Genomic DNA, 21,799 nt, shown 5'->3' on the forward strand with positions numbered 1-21,799 from the left:
AAATGTTTTTGAAAAAATGTATGCGCATATGCATGCATATAGATACATGTAATTCCTATCTAATTACTGTTCTGTCTACAGTTGTCGCATATAGATACATACGACAAAATGTTAAGAATCATTGAATCTAGGTTGTGGGTAGATGGATGCATCTCTGCTTAAAACCCATATGTGCGGATGTTACTACTTAACTCACAAGAAGCAGCTTTCCTAAGACTGCTCACTGTTTTCCCAGGTGTTCATTGCACCCCAGAAAAGAAGATCTGTGCTCATTTTGTGGGGTCTCTCCTCTGACTATGCCCAACGATCAACCAAATCAATCTTCAAAGAACAAAATCTCCACTTCATATTCATGCCTGCCAGAGCTGTTAATTTGCTCTTGGCACAGATGCAAAACTAAATGTACTGTTTCTTCTTTTATCTCTTGTCCTTAGAAGATGGATTTAAATAAGTAAATTTTTTTCGCCTGTATTTTCTCTGGTTGGGTCCACTGATGTAACACACTACTGTGGGTCGTCATCTTTACTACACTTAACTTTGGTACAACTACTTACACACCACACATTTTCACCCCCCAAGGCTTTATGTTTGACTCTGCCTCTTCTATAGTAGATGAATAATTCTTTTTTCTTAAGCTGATCTACCTGCTGCTGCATGCTAACTAAAAGATCTACAGCATTTTCAGTGGTTCAATATGTTAAGGTTAGGCTGATGATTTGAATCAACAATAGAAATTAACATTTAGGAGAAGGGGCAACTGATAGGCTCAGTCAGAATTTCAGGCCAGCAAAGGCTGTTGTGATAGGGTCAAGGGAAGGGTCTCTTTACATCACATTCAACAAGTGGCCAATCCTGCTGGCGCAGACAAGGAGGCTGCTCAGCAACTGACGGGGAAATGGGGGTAACGGGCTGGGCACGCGCTCGGGAGTCTGCAGGCGCCATGGGCAGAGTGAGGAACCGCGCCACTGCTCAGCGGCGGAGGCGAAAGCGGCCCGGGGATCCTCCCGCCGCCTGCGCGGCCATCGCGGTCATGGGCGCCAGCCGCGCGCAGTGCCCCCGGGTCCAAGTCGGGGTCGGGAGCCATGCGGCCGCCAAGAGGTGGCTGGGAAGGTTGCGGCGGAAGCGCCGGTGGCGGCGGGTCCGGGAGGCGGGCCCCAGAGATCCGCTGCCCTCCGCGCCACTCCCGGACCCGCCGGCGCCCGCCGAGTCCCCTAAGGAGCTGGACCTGGGCGCACAGCGGGAGCGCTGGGAGACGTTCAGGAAGCTGTGGGGCCTCAGCTGCGAGGGCGCCGCCAAGGTCCTGCTGGACACCTTTGAGTACCCGGGCCTCGTGCATCACACCGGGGGCTGCCACTGCGGCGCGGTCCGCTTTGCGGTCTGGGCCCCTGCAGACCTGCGCGTCGTGGATTGCAGCTGCAGGCTGTGCAGGAAGAAGCAGCACCGCCACTTCCTCGTCCCGGCCTCGCGCTTCACGCTGCTCCAGGGCGCGGACAGCATCGTCACCTATCGGTCCAACACGCACCCGGCGCTGCACAGCTTCTGCAGCAGGTGCGGGGTGCAGAGTTTCCACGCAGCTGTCACTGACCCCCGCGTGTACGGCGTCGCCCCGCACTGCCTGGACGAGGGCACCGTGCGCAGCGTGGTCATCGAGGAGGTCGGCGGTGGCGACCCGGGGGAGGAGGCCGCCGAGGAGCACAAGGCCATCCACAAGACGTCCTCCCAGTCAGCCCCTGCCTGTCCCCGCGAACAGCAGCAGTGATTGGGGCCGCAAGCCCGCCTGAAACCGGCCCGGGCGGCCCTGCGGGGAGCGTCCGAGTACCTGCACACATCCCATGCTGTGAAAGAGGTGTTTCTGGCCTGGTCAAACCGTGGATTCCCTTCCAGTATTTGCCCTTCCCCTCCGCTAGTTTTCAGTGACCTCGCTTACGATCCAAATCTTGAACACACCTTTGTCTGTGTACGATAGTCTTGGAATCCCATAAGCAAGAAGAGTGTCTCTGCTTTTTCAAGCCATCCATTGTATCTCTCGCTTTTACTGTTCTGCCTGCAGTTGTCACAAATCACCTGCAGATGATTCCTGTGTACTGTACGTTCCTGGTGCTATTGTGAACAGGCTTGCTGTTTTCAGCGCTTTGCGTCTGGTGTGTAGGACGGCAACACACAACCAGTTTGTAAACATGTGCTAGGACGTCTTTCATTCATTATCGTGTGTGTGCGACGTGTGTGTTTTAGATAGACATTCACGTTTGCACTACTTAGACATTCCAGTTATTTAGTGTTTTTTATATGATATGTTTTAAGATTCATTAGTATTACATACCTCATTGCTCTTACTAGACGAATGATGTTAGTAGTTTCCTCCGTTTTATTTTAGAAACTGTCTCTGGGAAAGGAGACGGGAGACAGGAATGAGAAACGTCTGTGTGCTGTATGCCCTCTTTAATCTTTCTAAGTACCTATCTTATACATGTGTAAGTATTCAGAAATCAGTAAATATTTAATAATAGAGAAGTATGTATTTCTATGCTGTATATTACAAAACCAGCTCTAATTTATATGTAATTCTTGATATCTGAAATTTTTATCAAACAATCAGTGGTGGGTTCAATGATACATATCAATATTATCATTTTATGGCTTCATAGAATTAAAAAATATGGATCTTTCATAATTTATGTAATCAACCTCCTCTGATGGATGTTTAGCTTTTTTCCAACTTTCAATGTAATAATAATATTTCAAAAGAGCAAACTTCTAATAAATGTCTGCATTGTTCTACTACTTTGGTAAAAGGGCCTGGATACTCTTTCCGTATGTCTTTTACTTGCTGTCTGTCTCTCCTCTGTACATGTTTCATTGGATGTTGAATTGTTTAACTTGACTTACCTTTTCAACGAAGTGAAAAGAGATCAATTAAGTAAGTTTGTGTTTCCATGTATATGAGAGATGACATGGCTGTGCCTCACACAGAGATGCTACCACCTTTCAATTCATACCTCTTCTTTTCCATCTTCCCCTACCCCTACCTAAAGGGAAGGTTTTTGTGACCTGGTTTCTCCAACATGTTGTTCTACTCCCCAAGATTCCTCCTTTGTTCTTTGGAATAGCTTGCCCCAGTCCTTCTCCACCTAGGCATTGAGTTGAGGTAGGGAGGGAGAGAGGAAGGGAGAACATGAACATGCATATATGCCTTAGGTGGTTCAGTCATATTGGTGGTCAGAAAATACCAAATTGCACTGAGTTGCACCTATATTACACTCCATTGCATAGAATGGATCCAGAGGGATGGAAAAAAATGACTCAAGATGTCATGCTTCTACCATGTCAGTGTTTCTGTCCAAAGAAATGTGTATATATAATTTCTCTCTTTTTCTGAGAATGACTTTTAAAGTGTGTTCTGATGATTTTTGCTTCTCTAAGCCATGTGCAAATCATTCATCAGTTTGGTTAAAGACTCATGTTCAAGAGTGCCAGAGCACCTTTTTAACTTGGCATACAGTTTAAGCATGCTAGGCTGGTTTCTGTGTGTGAGAATGCAAGCAGAGGACTGCTGTGCTGGTGGGAAGGAATGGGAGGGGGGCTAAAACCTGAGAAAGAACAAGCTGTTGGGGAAGGGGATGACTGAGGAAGAATTGGAGAGAAAGAGAAGCTTCTCTTTCAAACAATGATAGGGGAAAGGAAGTGGTGTTTAAGGGAGTCTTTGGGGGATTTTACCACAGGTTGCAGGAAGTCAGTGTTTTCCCCTGTATTTCCAAAGGAGGCTTTAAAGTTAATGTTACTTTATGTGTTAGCTGTCTTTTTTTCTATTGCACAAAAGTATATCTTACACTTCAAAATTGTAAATGAATGTTTGTGAGCCATTAGTGATCATGGACCCTGACAGTGGCCGCTGTGCTATGCTTCAGGCATCTCTTACTTCAAGGAAAGAGCAAGGGCTTGGCATTTGAGCCTGGGCTGAAAACCCAACTCTTCTATACACTACTGTCCAGCTTTGTAAAATCTGTCAAAATACAAAAAATTAGCCAGGTGTGGTGGCAGACGCCAGTAATCCCAGCTACTTTGGAGGCTGAGGCAGGAGAATTGTTTGAACCTGGGAGGCGGAGGTTGCAGTGAGCCGAGATTGCGCCATTGCACTCCAGCCTGGGTGACAGAGCAAGACTCTGTCTCAAAAAAGAAAATAATCTGTAAAAGCCCACCCTCATCTTCATTGTGAGGATGAAATGAGGGTGTGTGTATAATCTGCTGGCACAGTGGCTGACGCCCAGCAGGCACTCAATTTGCTATGATGGTTGCTCTTATTAGGTGACGACACTGATAAATAGAACCAAGGGTCATGATTGCACTCAAACCTAGGATTTAGACACTTTCGTGGATACCCTCTCAGGTGCAATTTTTTGGGGCACTTAAAGTGAGAGTTACATCAATCCAGTGACAGGGTAGAAGGAGTAATAGGAAGTAAGTCCGTGCATGATCTTTCTCCTCTTAACGGATTTATCAGACAACATCCACTGTTTCTTCACCATCCACATTCATCCAAGCCGTGACAGGGGAATCACCATAGATGGAACCTTATCCTCTCCCACCTCATACCCTATTCTCTGCCTAGCCTTCCTCCACTTTATGCCTCCTGGCTACCCAGCACTGTTTTCCATGCTAAGATAAAACAGTGAACAAAAAACACAGTCTCTAGGTCCTTATCACTTCCATTTAGCGAATGAGAAAACCTCCAAATACAGTGTGACTAGGAAAAAGTGGGGTGCTGTGGGAGCACAGAAAAGAGGCCAGTTAATAAGTTTATTCTTGGGCCAGTTAATAAACTTATTTGGACCTCAGTTTTAGTGTCCTCATCTCTAAAATTGTTATGATAATAACACTCATCTCCTAATCTTGTCCTCTCTCCAGGATGAGATACACAGGAACCTAAAGAGACCGCCCATGTTCTAGGTGAAACCATTAGCTCTGTGTTCTGTGTTAGTCACAAGTCAGCATGGAGGGGAAGCATTACAGGACCCCTGGGAACCAGGTCTACCCTGGGGTCATAGGTAAGGAAATGGGAGGTGGGCGCAGGGTTGGTGCCATTTCCATCTTCTCATCTGTATCTTCACATCTACTGAAAAAGCTTCTTTTATTTATTAGGTGTTCTGCACTGTGAGGACTTATAATTACATTGTTAGGTAACTAAAGCTAGTCCTCGCGGGCTATTCTATAGACGGTGGTACCAGCAGTAGTATATCGCCCTCCAGTGGACATTATAAGTGATGGCACATTGTTGGATGATTTTACTTTAACAGTTGAGAAATTCAAAGGGAATAGGATGACGCTTGCTTCCTCAGAGTCTCTGGGAAAGAAGCCCAGTAGTTAGGATGCTTTCCTCTATAATAAGCATTCTAGGAATTACAACCAGGAAGAATAGAATCAAGAAGAGAAAGAGGCACTGTTTTTTTCTGTGTCCTTTTTATGAAATAGGACATCTTTCATAAAATCATTGCTCCCAAATTTTATTTCCTTGCTAAATAAAATCCTCAACTATTTGAATATTAAGAATACAACCTACATCAGTGCATTTCCAGCGTCTAGTCATGTCCGATCATGCAGCTTTGACTGTGATATATGAATAGGAAATTGGCACGGATTCATTTTTTTCTAACTGTTTTTTATGCCCATCCTATGAACTGAGCCCTCCAGCTGTCATAGTGTCTTTCCTCACACTAGTATGGCAGGTACTGAAGTAGGCTCCTGGATATAGAAATAAGTAAGGCATCCTTGATCTCAGTCCTTGTGGAGCTCATGGTGGGTTGAGGAAGACAACAAAACAAGAAACTACAACAAACAATGATAGGTGCTCATAGCAGTAGGGGAATTCAAGATGTCCTGACGGTATATATCAAGATGGAGGAAAGATATAGCCTTTCAGAAGAAGAGACACACTATCTGAGATATAGCAAATAAATAGGAGTTAGGTGAAAAGCAGAACTAGAATTTCCCAGAGAGTGGAATAATATATATGAGGTCTTAGAAGCTGGAGAGAGTGTGACGTACATGAGGATCAGACTTCTATCTTGGCCCCAATATCAGATAATAAATTATATTTGTTTAATTTCTGTTTTCTGTGAGATATTTGAAGGCAAAGACACTACCCAATTCTTTCTGAATCCCAAGTGCCCTGTACATCATTTGATATATCATTATCCAATAAATATCTGTGTATGCATAAGCCATGGATACTCACTGTGCACCAGTTACTGAAGTAGAGCTTCTACTGGGGTTTTATAACTTCCAGAATTATACTTATTTAGAAGGCACATAACTTAAAATATAGCCATTTCCTGCCAATGGTAGGAAATTCTGAAAAAACGTATTTACGGTTGGAGTAAAAAGAAGTGGGGGAAACAATTAGCCAGTGTTTTTGAAAATTTTGAAACATTCATTGCACATACACATTAATATGTCCATGCATTAACCTGTTTAAAAACGAATAAATAAAATTGATTAACTCTATTGTAGTTATGTGCTTGAATGCCTATTTATATACATGTATGTACAAATGTATATCCTTGAATATGCACGGAATAGGCATTGAAGTTTGTAAAGAAACACATTCTAAGTAAACATTAGCTATATATTCTCACACATATGTACTCGTAGAAATGGGCCAGCTCCTCCACCCCTTCATTCCCTCCTCAGTTTGCCCTTTCTCATTCCCTTCAAGGCCTTATGTCCCATTTTCTCTAACCATCCCTTCCATTGTCACTTGCAATGTCCACTGCTCTGGAACCACTAGTCAGTGCTGGGAGACCAGGTCATTTGATGTGCATGGGATGCAGCAGGAGTTGAAGGTATTGGCCAACTATATACTGGTAAATACCTTGCAAGCATCTCTCCAAGTGTAGCTCTAACATGAATTTGGGGTTTTAACTTGTTTATGTTAACAAGTAAGACTCATACAACAAAGAACCATATCAGAACTTCATTTATTCATCAAGAACTTCACCTATTCATCAATGACTCTAGTGACTTCTTTGGCAAACTGAACAATAGCCTTTAAATACAAAAATAGTAGTTACTCAATTTTCTATGCTATTCTATTCACAATGTAGTGGCTACAGACACAAAACACATTAAAGTTTAATCAGCATTATTAACATTTTCTACATCATTTCATTAATTCTAGTCTATCAACATAACAACAAATGAAGGCCTAATTTCTGGGTGCTGTAAATTCCTCCACCATGGTTTACTTCAAGCTACCAATGTGAAGTCACTGAATACACCCCTGAGACGAGATGAGCAGGGGCATACTATTCCACAACACTTCCACGGTACAGATGAAAAACACAAATCCCTTCAAGAACACAGATAATAGTAAAATGTAATAAGAGAAACAGGAGCCTCATTCATTTTGAGTATTTTATCTTTGGTTTTTTTTTTTTTTTTTTTGAGACGGAGTCTCTCTCTGTCGCCTAGGCTGGAGTGCGGCGGCACGATCTCGGCTCACTGCAAGCTCTGCCTCCCGGGTTCACGCCATTCTCCTGTCTCAGCCTCCCGAGTAGCTGGGACTATAGGTGCCTGCCAACATGCCCGGCTAATTTTTTTGTATTTTTAGTAGAGACGAGGTTTCACTGTGTTAGCCAGGATGGTCTCGATCCCCTGATCTCGTGATCCGCCCTCCTGAGCCTCCCAAAGTGTTGGGATTACAGGCGTGAGCCACCGCGCCCACCCTCTTTGTTGTTAATATAATTTATTTTATTGTAAGTTCATATAATTTTATTTTTAATCATCAGCTCTAGCGAGTTGGTATGAGCTGCCTACAGCAGACTGCTGGCTTCTCTCCACAGATTCATGTAACGCTGAGACAAAACCGAACCAGTCCATCACAAAGATGACCCTACCTTCTACACTCCTCCTCCAACTGACTCCCAGGACTAAAATTACAACCCAGTTTCCCTAACATTACCTTTCCTTTAAATCTCAAGTCCCTTGCCCTAAATGTAAAGTTCTTAGTTTCCAGGAATCCCTGGCTCCAATCAGTCACCATCATCTTTGGGTATGTTTTACCAGGGCAGAAACTCTAGTATGCTTGGTGAACTGTTCTTCTCTGTGGTTTTAATTAACCCTTTTCTCTGCAGGAGCAGTTCTTTGACTTCATGGCAAAAGAAGGCTAAAGGAGCCCTTGGTAATATTCTGTTGCCTGGATTTGAATGAGATAGGAATGGAGAGAAAAGAGAAAGAAGGAGGGAGGGTGGGAGAGGGAGAGAGAGAGAAGGAAGTAGGGAGAAAAGAAAGGAGGGAAGGAGAGAGAGAGAGAGAGAGAGGCTGGAAGTAGGCTGGATGTTACTATTCCTGACGCCTGTAATATTAGTATTTCTGGGCTTGAAATTCTTTTTTATGCAAATCCTTCTTTCTTTCTGAGTGAGAACTGTACTTTTTAATAAAAATTGTGTAACTGTAACGATTACATTAGATAGTACATGTGAAACATTTAGAAAAGTAGCCCCAGGTATGTCTTAAGTACTGGAATCAGAGTGCCTAGGTCTGAATCATAACCTGTTCCTTTACTGGCTAAGTATTTCTAGGCAAGTTCCTTAGCCTCTGAGTCTCAGGTTTCTTTACATGTAAATGGGGTATAAAACAGTATCTACCTTATAATGTTGCTGTATGCATTAAAATGGATGTTGAAACATAGCCATCTCTCATCTCAGGATATCTTGAATTCCCCTACTGCTATGAGCACCTATCATCTGTCATCCTAACAATGATTATTTCTGACCCTAGTGGCTAGGACCTTACCGATCTACTGTGTTGCTAGACTGCATGTTTCCTGGTGCTAGCTAGACCATCACATTGTTAGATCAATATTTAATCTACTCTAAGGATTTCTGTTTGTCCTGTTTGTATGGATCAGGTTGCATTTAATTATTTTCCACTCCCATTTTCTGACCATAAAAGTATAGATGAATAATAATGCCTAATCTATACCAATAGCTCTATGCTAATCTTTGATGCTCACGTAATGCACAAGACTAATAATACTGTGATTCTACAGTGTACAGGAGTCATTTCTCATCTTCCTGGTAACCCCGAAAGGTGGATTTTATTATCTCTAATTTACACAAGAGTAAATAAGCTCAGAGGAGTGCAAGATCATGTCCAGAGTCACAAAACCAGTAAGTGATGATCAAGGGTATTTATGAATCTAGATTCCATTCCCTGCACTGTAGTTCAAACTGTCTTGAGTTCTACCAGTGTAAAAGGTCTTTCCAACAAGGCTATATGATCATTGAAGGCAGAGAATGATTTAGCATTCTCTTGTACCTCTGGTATCCAATCTAATGTTAACCCCATAATAAGTATGCATAAAATACCTGGTGACTAGTTCACAAGGACTCAGTTTGTATTTAAAATTCAACATAATTTGACAAGGCTGAATCTGTAATGATATCACAGCTAGAGAAAGAATGTGTTACTCAGACATTCTTTCCATCAAAGTATTTTTCTGCTTTCAGAAGCTGTGTGAGTTGGTGAAAGAGACTTGAAGCAATAGCTGTTTAATGAGATATTTGTTCCCAAAACTCAAGAATCTTTATACTGTTCTACTTATATAATAGTATATTTAATTCAAAAATATCACTTGCTATTAATTACTTGCATAAGATAAATAAGAGGATATTACGTTGTTTGCTTTCATGTATTAAACTCATCTGCAATTTGCTAAACTCCTATCTCACAATAATTAATCCTCAAATACTGTTTAGTGAGCCTTGTTGTGCATTTGTTTGTTTATTTTCTTTCTCTTTGAACTAGAATACCAGCTTTCATAGAGCAGTGACATTTACTCAAGGAACAGTCTCAGTTTTCTTCACTGCCAAATCCCCAGCACCTAGAGGGATAGCTAATCATATTAAGTGAATAATAACTACTTATTGCATGAATAATCTAATCTATGAACCAGCCTTGGACACGAAGTCCATCCTAAACAGGGCTCCTTTCTGAATTCTGAGTACCATGGAAAGTGGCCAAGGTAAGCTGCAGGGAGTCCCAGAGTCTAGTAAAGCCAATACAACTAAGACTGCAGGCTTCTGGATTCAACCAGATCTAGAGGCTTCTGTCTCCCTCACTGGCAAGTTGTGTAACATCAGCATTGCTTTAGAACCACTCTTAGCCTGCCACCTCCTCTGTATGGTTCTTATATAAAATTCACAAATGGTCTCACTCATTTACTTAAGAACCATTTATTGAATGTCCTCTATGTGCCTGGCACTGTCATGGGTGCTGGGAATAAAAAGAGGAATAAACAAGAATAAATACATTTCCTGGCCTCTGGAAGCTCACAGTTCAGTTAATAAGACATACACGTTACCACTGTTTACAGCACAATGGGATTAGGGCTAAAATCGACATATTATGGCTTGCTACTGGCAGATATAGTAAGCAAAGCTTTTGTTGTTCACATTCCACTCTTTCTGCCAATAAAGCCTTATACCTTTAAAAGGCCTGAGACCTGCCTCTTGAATTGTCTGTGTATAAAATTTAATATGGCAGAGAGAGCGAGAAATTATTTCTGGTTCAGCTGTATCCAAGTGTAGCTCAAAAATTCAAGTGGAAACAGACATGGCCAAAGTCACAATGGAGCAAAATATACCTTCCTCTGTGGAGATTCTCATCAACGTTGGCATATGAGTAGTATTCATAGACCTCTAGGATGCAAGAAAGGATCTTCAAAATAAGCACCATCGCTTTGGAGCAGAAGCAGCTGAGGCCTGATTCAGCTCTGCACAAGAAAAATGTGCTGAGACTGCTCTGGTTGGATGTGGTTCTGGAGTTTTTAAGGCACAGAGATGACTCAGATGGCATCCCTGTCCTCTGGGATTTCACACTCTAACAGTCAGAAACATAAACAGATAATCTCAAGGAGTGCATATTTTTCTTTCCCAGCCTACCCTGAGAGATATTTATCAATTCCTACCTTCTCTGCTTTCTACAGATGAGCAAACAGGATAGTTTCAGTAACTACCCTGTTCAGTAACTTGGGTAGTAGGTAATGGAGCAGGGGTTTGCATCCATATTTGTCTGTCTCCAGAGCCAGACCTCTGTCCACTCACTATGACAACAGTTCATGTATACTGTACTTGCTGAAATATACCTGCCCTTCCTGATGAGACATGTGTGATGCTTCCAATAGGGTTCATGCCTAAAAAATCTCAGCACTCAGCAGAAAAGAGCATCGCTGTAAAGTGCTAGGAAAGAGCTCAAAATTGCTGCTCTGAAGCCAACAGGCTGGGATCAACTATTTCACTTTATGGTGAGTCTGAAAGGAGAAGGAAGCATGATGGAAAGTGAAAGCAGAGCCAGGGGAAGTGCACCTTTAAGTTCCAAATGAAAACAGATGGCCTTGTTGTAGGCGTGAACTTGGAATAAACTGCACAGAGCTTTGGAATCAGGCTGATCCAGTGATGAAAACTGACCACACTGCTATTTAGCTCTGTGTCCCTGACCAAGTTAAACTTTTGTACAGCTTGATCACACCCACGCACCCTCAGCCTGGTTTTTAGAGGCCTTCCTCTGTATTTCCAGTGACTCATCTTCTCAGCCCTGTCAGTATTCTCATCAAAATGTTTGGCAATTACATTTCTGTATGACTGTCTGCCCACTAGACTAAAAGCACTTTGTAGCCTTGGCTTGCTTCTTTCCCATGTCCAAAAAGCCCAGTCATGTTCAGTAAATGTTTATTGTGTGACTCACCCCTCAGTAAAGGATAGCTAGTATTCTACCACCGCATTCAAACTTCTCTTCATTTCAAGGGGCATTTGGGCTTTTCATCCGTACCCTGGGTTTAGAACCCTCCAGACCTTCCACACCTAACGTATTTGCCTCTTGATGAATCTTGGTCAACTCGTTATTATCGTATTCACTGATCTGGCCTTAGGGTGAGAGCCCATTGATGATTTACTAAAACTTTCTCACATACAAACTGTAATATACAATGAGTCTTTAATAAATACTTATTGGAAGAAAAAAACTTGTTGAGTTAATACAAGCCTGCTAATTGTATTATTTTATGTCAGAGTTTAAATTCATAGATATCATTTTGACAGAATTAAATATGTGAATCCAATGACTGGTGAAACTGTCAACATAAGTGAACATTTTCACATTCACAAGATGACTTTCCTGGTTTTCCTTATATTCCTGCGGTAACTCCTTTTCAATCTATTGAATTTTCTTCTTCTTAGTAGTTGTCTTTTTGATGTGCCAGGCAAAGGCTTTTAATTCATCACTTACAGTCCCATTTTTATGTTCTGCGTATGCATTGGCCTTTACCCACTAGACCTCAGGAAATCTAGACTGAAATACAATAAGCATTATCGAGTATTTATTGAACTGATATTTTACTGTGCTACTCATAGCAACAGAAAACTATCTTCCAATCTGGGATTAGTACAATAGGTACCATAATTTGGCTATTGTGTATTAGATGTCAAGTAAAGTTTTCCATTGCGTATGAGGTATTGAGGGAGCAGGGAATTCTGATTCATGTTTTCAGTGTCATCCCTCATCATAGCTAGCACAGTGCACACCACAGGACATAACTCGGGTTAACATTTCTCAGAACTCAGTCATGCATTCACCACTTTTAAGATTTTTTACTAGTATAGATACCATTGTGCTGATTTTTTTCTAATATTTTCAGTGAAACGGAATTACTTAAAATTGAAAGTAACTTAAAGTAACATACGTAACTATAAAAATGGACAATCAGGGTAGGAAAGATAACTTCAAAAAGAAATACAATAAAATGTTTAAAAGTTTTTTTATTTTTTATTGAAAAATTTCCTTAAATTACTTAATTTCAATTAAATATTTTATTCTTCATTCTTTTTATTAAAATGACATAAAAATGAAATGAATAATAGATTTCCACACTACTAAACACTTCATATGTATTCTCTCATCCAATCCTCATAAAGCAACTCAGAATGCATAATACCATTTCCATTTTTCAAGATGAGAAAACTGAGACCAGAGAAGTTAGAAAAGATGCCCAAATCTGCTATGCCACAGATTTAGGATGGACACCCACAGTCATATGATGCCAAAGCCCACAGACTGCTGAGTAAGCAGTGTAGGCCGTTGTCAGCTTAATTATCCACCAACATTCTCTCCGACACACTTCATGGAATTTATGATCTCAACATTATCAGCCAGCTTCTCATCCCTGAGACCTCTCCCCAGATCCTGCGGCAAAATGCTCAGGACACCCAATGAGATGAGGTATGGTGTTTATTTCTTCCTGAAATGCAGTTATAATTTCTGTCTTTTAGGGGTAGGGAAATTTGTTTGTATGCTTTCTGAGAGAGAAAAAATTCATTGTTTACAATATCCTGCTGTCAGCCAAAGATTGTGTTCTGAGGAGGGTCCTTTATTGCAGAAATGGTTTCTGGTTGAAAGAATGCAAATCACAAGCTTAGATTCTGCTTCAGTAAAAACAGATGACAGAAGGGGAGGACAGAAGGATGGCTTCTATTCTTGGGGAAACAAGAAGTCTGATAATGGATGAAAGATTTAAACAGTGAGAAAAAACTGGGCAATTGCCAACAGGGTAGGAAATCTGAGGGAAAGATCAGAGATCTTGAAAGGAAATGTTATGGTGATTTTCCATGGAGTGTGTAATATCAACGCTCTTCCCCAATCACCACACAAAGATCTTGATGTGGCTGTGATATACTACATGTTTACCGAAAAGTAAAACACATATACGACTATTAAAATTTTAATGTCCAAGTAGCACTAAAATTATTATGAATATCACCAGTTTTCTGTGTTCCACACTTTTGGAAGCTCTTACTTTCAGAAAAGAGAAAAGGCTTTGAAGTTAGACCTGGACTGGACAATTTCATTTCAAGGAGGGCAGAACAGGTAAGCAAACAATTAACAATCTTGTTTATAATTAGACATGTTACATTTCACAGCCCGAGATAATACCTCAGTTTTCGATTATGGCATCCTTTCCACAGTGTTGCAGAGCAGGCCATGGCATTCCTGATGAGATAGCCACCTTCCTGGGAACATCATTTCCTCCCGGGCGATCTAAAAATTCAGCAGGACCCAGCACCCTTATAATGTGACAGGAGCCTCTAAGTCAGCACTAAAAGGAGTTTTCCTGAAGCCAAGACGCATGCAGTACACCTTCCTAACTTTTTAATGAGTGTAGAAAGACCAGACAGCTCAGAAAATGACAGCGACATTAGAAGCATCTTCTCTGGAAGTTTGGTGCCTCATCCAATGTGAAAGGCTTGGAAACTGCACCTGCCCCTTCTCTCACTGCTCTCTATGGCAGGTTGACTCCTCAGAGAGAGAGTAGCTCTCCACAATATGAGTGACATTACTGGCAAAGAGAGAGATCAGCGTACTGGAAGCAGCACAGGGCTTTGAGGCAGTCAGATTTGGGGCTGAAAAACTCCAGCGCTAACTAGCTGTGTTTTCTTGAGCAAGTTGCTTAACATCCACTTATTCCTTAAAGGAATGTGTATTGAGTGCTTGCCATATACCGGGTACTATTCTCTCTGTTAATTTCTCATCAGACAAATGGAGATAATAATAGTACCTACCTCCTAAAGAAGCCCCCTACTGAGACCCCATGGATTAAAGGGGCCCACCTCTGTTTTCCCAACATCCCCTGCTCTCGTAGCTTTCCTGCTTCCCACACATCAGTATTGTAATTATCTGCGTCCGTTAGACTGTGGGTTCTTTGAGCCTGGGACCAAACTTGAATCATCATGTGTACCCGCAGTACCTGGAAACTAGTGCCCTGAAGGTCTTCAGTAAACATTTATTCTATGAAGAATATGGAACCTTCTACACACCCAATAAAGTTTAGATGTTATTTTACTGATTATATGTTAGTTGGTAATAATATCTTTTAAACAAGTGACTACAGGACATCTTTCAACTCCAATTTTCTTCACTAAGAGAAAGATCTATGTCTTTCAACCCCATACTTCTCATAATTTTCAGAGCCAGTATATTCTTGAATTCTTGATTTCTTAATGTATCTGAGTGTATCTGTTAGTGTGATTTTCCTCCTGATGAGATTGAACTGAATAATTCACTGATTGCTTCCGACATGCAGGGTAATGGATGTATATAGGCATGCTAATTAGAATATTTTATTTTATAGGTAAAAGGTATAAGCACCATTCAGGCTTACATAGATGTATTTGACGGTGTGAACCCAGGTATCAATGGAATTGTCAAGTACAGGTAAGCACTCTTGTATTCACAAGAGATAGTTCTGCTAGTTTTCCTCCAACTTCTGTAGCCACATCTTCTCTGTCTATTTCGCTTCTCTCCTGTTTCTCTATGTACCTTCTTTGCACTCCCCTGTTTTTGTAGGTAGGACAAAGACCATATTTCCTTGGTATTTACAGATCCAGCATACAGGTCACTGGCTGAAACCTAATAGGCATACTGACTATTTGTTGAATTAATTAATTAACCTTAGTAGTGACACTGATAGGAAAACAATCTCCCTAACCCAGTCTGGAATGAGAAAAACAAGTGCCACCACTATTAGTACCAATGTGTAGCTTTGTGTATCAGGTACCAGATTAACTCTTGTGAGTTATGAGGTACTGAGGAAGAAGAACTTTGACTCCTTTTACGGAGACATTGCATACAGTAACTGTCACAGTGAATCAAAGTTGCTTTTCCCAGATCTTGGTCATTCATGTACCATCTTTAGGATTTTTAGCATATCCAAATACCACCTGAAGAATCATTTGATTAATATTTCCATTGAAACCATATAAACTTTAAATTTAAATACAGTTTAAAAGAAGCCCCACATCATGATCAAGAATGGAAAACCAATGTTTCATGGCATAGATTATAACTAAAAATAAATACAATGAAAAACAAATAGTTGTAAAATTCTTAAAAAACTAAAAAATAGCAGAGGTGCTATAGCTGATTACCACTATATGATAAAACTAATATATGTCTCCTTTCAAGAAATGAGAAAGAAATTGTTTTCTTTTCCTGCTGCATTCTCAGGAGGATCCCTATATTTTGGTGCTGGCTTTTGGTATTATGGCGCTCACAGAAGGGGTTCAGAGAGAGCAAAATTTCCATGTCTGAGGAAATGGATGGGGGAGGGGCTGTAGAGGCAATATAAAGTATTAGTAATTAACCAAAAATAAACAGAAACTCCTCTGTTCTGCCTAAAAATAGTGCAATTGCAGATTTCCAAACTCACCCTCCAGGAGGAGTGAAATCCTGCATTTTATCTGAAGGACAAGAGTTCGTAAATGGACATAAATAAACTATTGCTGCTACAGCTTGGGTTCAATCAATTCAATCGCAATGAGGCCCTAAGGTTTAACACTACTCTTACTGCTCTGCCTGGACAGGAATCTTGGGCACCCAAGCATACCTGCCATGCTTCAAGAAGAGCCATTCACGTCAGTATGGGGGGAGCCACTGGGGTTTTAGTCCAGTCACAGGTCAGGATGCGAGGATATAGATCATGGGGGAAGGATCATTGTCCTTTCTATCTTATCCCTTTTGACCACACAAGTAAGTCCTGGACCTATTTTATATTGATATACTTTGTGCTATGAGGACTTAAAATAGGTTGTAAAGGATTCATTTCTATTCCCACTGGACAACAGCTGATGATATCAGCAGTGAAGTTGTGACCTCCAGTGGGTATTGGAGGAAACTGTACCATTCTGGATAGGTTATTCGGGAAGCCCGTGTCTTGGCTGACTTCTCTTCAGGGTGTCTGGGTTTCCTGAAGTCAGAAGATTTCTGTCTCTAGGAGTTCCAGGAAATGAGCCCTCTGACATCAAAAGACACTTCGGTTAGAATGCTTTCTCTGCAATAAGACTTCCAGGCATGAATTCTAGGCACAACTGCTTCCAGTATGAAAAGAAAGCTGCCTAAAACAACGAAGAAATAAACTTTCATAATTCCTTTGCTCATCTCCCAAAACAAATCTACCTCTCACCAAGTTCTGGGAAAAGTCCTGGATGGTGCATTCTACAGAGGATATAATAACTCTGTGGTGTGTCAACTTGGGTAGGCAAAATTATATTCCCCAGAATTAACTTTCTATTATGTTTCTTGATAAGTGGGCTACTAGAGATAATCTCTTGTGTGAATTAGAAGATGGAAGGGAAGTGGCAGCCATTCTATGGCATACACACTACTCCCAGTTATTTAAACACGAATATAGCTTCTGCTGCAAAGGGATTTTCCAGATGTACTAGAATACCTTAATCAGTTGACTTTGAGTTAGAGGAACTGTCCTGGGTGGGCCTGACTTAATCAGTTAGAAGGCCTTGAAAAGGGGCTTAGGCCTTCCTTGGGAAAAGAGACCCTTGTACCTGTAGAAACCAGCTTCATCCCATACCTGAGAAGGCTCTAGCCTACTCGTGATCTTTACTTCCTGACTGACTATTCTATGGACTTTGGACTTACATAGCCAGCCTCCACAATTATGTAAGCCAGCCCCTTGAATGTGTATGTGTGTGTATATGTATATCTCCTGCTGATTTTGTTTATTTGATTAAAACTTCAGTAACAGAAAAACCAATGTGTTTTCTTAATTAGAAAAAGAAAAGAAAACAAAAAGGTTGTTTTCACCTGTATTTTTTTTTTTTTTTTTTTTTTTTGAGATGGAGTCTTGCTCTGTTGCCTAGGCTAGAGTGCAGTGGCACGATCTTGGCTCACTGCAACCTCCACCTCCTGGGTTCAAGCAATTCTCCTGCCTCAGCCTCCCGAGTAGCTGGGATTACAGGTGCCTGCCACCATGCCCAGCTAATTTTTGTATTTTTAGTAGAGACGGGTTTCACCATCTTGGCCAGGCTGGTCTCGAACTCCTGACCTCGTGATCTACCCGCCTCAGCCTCCCAAAGTGCTGGTATTACAGGTGTGGGCCACTGCTCCCAGCCCTGTATGTCTCTTTTTAAGAGTAAGGAAACCATTTCCAGAAGTCTCCTGCCCTCAAATTCTATTTCTAATTACATTTTTAAAGCCTGAGTAATATCTTGGTCCACTTCAGATATTAGTAATAAACTTTTACCATTTTCCATCCACCAAAAAGTCAGCTCCTTTATATGTGCCTTTCAAACAGCTCTAACGTATGTTGGATGATGAGGAAATGATGGGAACAAAGTTTTCGTATTGGTCTTTGTGACCCAAATGAGATAGATTTTCACAAACCTGCTGGCTGGGTATCATGTTAGATTCTAAGATGCTAAAATGAACAAGCTTCATGCTGGGTTTGTGCTGTTTACTAAGAGACAGAAAAGAAAAAAGAAGCTACAGCAAAGGGTATATGTGCTCTCTGAGATACAAGAAATACAGAGTGCTTTGAGACAGCACAGGATGGAAATCCCTGCTAGTTTACGCTGGCCTCTTGGAGGAAGAGATTTATCAGCTGAGACTTGAAGGGACAGTAAAAAGACAGCCAGGTGTAAAGGGGAGGGCAAGTTTACCAGTTAGTGGGAACAGTATATCTGAGGCCCTGAACAAGTCAGAGAGAGCTTGGTTCACATGAAGAACAGATTTCTCTCCTAGCCCTGACAATAATATATTGAGGTTATTTGCTAATACAGCATCCCTGCCTCTCCATATACACACTATATCATGAGAAACTTGTTTTATTCATTTGAATGTTGAATTTCCTAATCTAGGAATGGGAACTAGGGAGCTAGGGATGCAGGATCCTGGGGCAGGATGGGGACTTTTTAATCTATACCTTTTGTTATTTGCTGATTTTAAAAAATTCTGTGAAAGTATTATACAATTAAAAATTAAATATGTAATTAATCAATAGTAGTAAATCCCAAACATTACAAAACGCACATAAAATAGGGAAACGTATCATCTGTAATGCCATCATTCAGAGATGTTCAGTCAACAATTTTTGTGTGTTTATATATCTTTCTAAACTTCTAACTATGCATTTGCATGTGTACAAACACATCTGTATTTCAAAAGCTGCTTTTCTCATTTGACCTTAGAAGATGAATATAATTTTAAAGTCAATATATGGTTGCATCACCATTTCTAATATCTCCATGATACTCAATTTCATGGATATAGAATAATTCTTTTAACCATTGCCCACTTTGATCAATACTTAGGTTTTTTTCTGGTTGTCTATGGTTACAGTGCTAATTCAAAAGAGCAAGGTACAGAATAGTTTGTACAGTGTGCTACCATTTACGTAAAAATGGATTGGGAATCTATTGATCAATATACATATTCACTTGGAAAGTTACTGAATTCTTTACCAAGTGAATGTTAGAAACTATTTTTAGACTGTCACAAAAATTCAAATGAACATTTATTCCCACAGGAGTGTGCTATACTAGAAATAACCTATAAAACCCTTTTCACAGAGAAGCCAATCCTCTTCAACCCCTCCACTCTTCTCCACCTCCAGTCCTTGACCACCAACCAGAGAATTTTTTTTAAAAAACATTCTCCAGCGTGTCCCTTTGCCATCCTCTGCCCTGTAACCTCCTGTACTTTTTTTTTTCATGAATCACCTATCATTACCAATCATCACTCTAAGGGGGACAGCCCTCTTCCATGCACACACTATTCGGTGCCCAGGGCCTGAGTGTTTTGAGGATCCCAAGAAGCAGTGATGTATTTTGCATGTAGTAGAAATAATTAGGCCATTACACCCAGCAAACAGGGAAATCCACCTTCTTTTCACGTCCTGCACCCCTACTTGCCTTAAGAATAAATTTGGGACCCAATTTTCCTAATAGTCCCCTTATCAGTAACCTGACAACCATGACATTTTGTTTCCAGAAAAACAAACTTCCATTTTCTAGAAAATCACCTCCATTTTCCAGAAAGCCTCCTAGACTGCAGCCACTCTAGCATGCCAAGCAGACTCTTCTTTGTGGTTTTAACCCCATCTATCCTAGGATGGCCATTTATTTTAAGGTTGTGGCCAAAGAATGTCAAAGGAGCAGTTGGATTTAGGAGTGCGTGATATTCCATAGCAAGGATTTGATGGACTGGAGAGGGAAAAGGGAAGGAGAGAGAAGGGGAAGGAAAGAGAATGGTTTAATAGCAGAAAGTGTTGTGTAAGGTTTTCTGGGGCGTGTTTTTAAAATCCTATCTGTATTTCCGTATAAAAATGACTTTCCGTCTTTTTTTTTTTCTTTTCACAAATGGAGAGGCAATAGTGTACTGTACTGGGTTAAAATAATGGGTACTAGGGCCAGACCTATGCCTGGATTCAAATCTCAGCACCACCATTTACTAGCTGTTTAAGTTGACCGAGGTCCCTTGGTTTCCTCAAGTGTGATATTTAGAAAATAATAGTACCTGCATTATAAGTGTTGAAGCAAACTAAATATGGCCTGAGAAGGACTCCATACTTCTAAATTTGAGTACTTGTGGACAAACTGTAACCTAACTTAATAGGCAGACAAGACTGAAAACCTAACTTAGGAGTATGCCCTGTAACAATAGCTGAGTCTTGGCCAATCCCAGCAGAAGTATTGCAACGGCTCATAGACTGCTAAGTGTTCAAATTGTGTTCAATTAAGGCAAACGCGGAGCTGTAACCAATCCAGTTGTTTCTGTACTTCACTTCCGATTTCTGTATGACACTTACCTTTTTTTTTTGCTATAAATCTTCTTCCACCATGTGGCTGCGCTGGAGTCTCTCTGAATCTGCTGTGATTCTGGGGTCTGCCTGATTTGCGAATCATTCATTGCTCAATTAAACTCCTTTAAATTGAATTCAGCTGAAGTCTTTCTTTTAACATAAGATTGCTGTGAGAGGCTGGACACGGTGGCTCACGCCTGTAATACCAGCACTTTGGGAGGCCGAGGCAGGCGGATCACTTGAGGTCAGGTGTTAGAGACCAGCCTGGCCAACATGGCGAAACCCCGTCTCCACTAAAAATACAAAAATTAGCCAGGCATGGTGGTGCATGCCTGTAATCCCAGCTACCTGGAGGCTAAGGCAGGAGAATCGCTTGAACCCGGGAGGCAGAGGTTGCAGTGAGCCAAGATCACGCCATTGCACTCCAGCCTGGGCGAGAGTGAGACTCCGTCCCAGAAAAAAAGAAAAAAAAAGATTGCTGCCAGAATTAAGTCAGTGCATAACAAATACTTAAAATAGTGCTGGCATATCTTAAGTGTTCAATAAGTGTTTGTGACAATATTTCTGTGTAAATCAATTCAGAGTCAATTGGTTAAAACCAGTGTTCAAAGGTTTCAGACATCCCTGTTTGCTTGGCACAGTGCCTTCCAGATTGGAAACAACTATTTCCAGCGTTGAATTTTTACGAGACCCTCTTACTGTACCTTGAAGTTTTATGAGACCCTCTTACTGTACCATGTGTATGTGGGTGTTCATACCTATGTGTGTCCATCTAGTCTGCCTAAAATGAATGCACTCGGTTAAATTTTAAAAACCAATTATTTCTGGGTTTCTGGCCTGGATCTGTCTGGTAGTCACACATTTTTTCAATAACATTTCCACACTCCAGTATAATACTTGGAAAAGTAGTGAACCTTGGATTCCAAGTTCAGTGAAGTGGGGTAGGTACTGGGAAACAGGACAGCATTGTTTTTTGTTTTTTGTTTTTTTTTGAGATAGAGTCTTGCTCTGTCACCCAGGCTGGAGTGCAGTGGCACAATCTCACCTCACTGCAGCCTCTGCCTCTCGAGTTCCAGTGATTCTCCTGTCTCAGCCTCCCAAGTAGCTGGGATTACAGGTGCCTACCACCACTCCCAGGTAATTTTTGCAGTTTTAGTAAGG

General features: G+C 41.2%; 1 protein-coding gene across 1 annotated transcript; it reads left to right on the forward strand.

Annotated features, from left to right (window-relative positions):
* The first annotated feature begins 895 nt into the window (after window positions 1–895).
* Window positions 896–2,785, forward strand: CENPVL3 (centromere protein V like 3). Its single transcript, XM_030807144.1, has one exon. It carries the CDS (start codon window positions 896–898, stop codon window positions 1,757–1,759), a length of 864 nt encoding a protein of 287 aa, XP_030663004.1. The 3' UTR covers window positions 1,760–2,785.
* The last annotated feature ends 19,014 nt before the right edge of the window (window positions 2,786–21,799 follow it).

Source organism: Nomascus leucogenys, chromosome X, assembly GCF_006542625.1.
Source record: "Nomascus leucogenys isolate Asia chromosome X, Asia_NLE_v1, whole genome shotgun sequence".
Classification (NCBI taxonomy): domain Eukaryota; kingdom Metazoa; phylum Chordata; class Mammalia; order Primates; family Hylobatidae; genus Nomascus; species Nomascus leucogenys.

What these genes read in the sequence shown, in the direction of transcription:
- CENPVL3 (XM_030807144.1), top strand. Translation starts at nt 896, where the DNA reads ATGGGGGTAACGGGCTGGGCACGCGCTCGGGAGTCTGCAGGCGCCATG.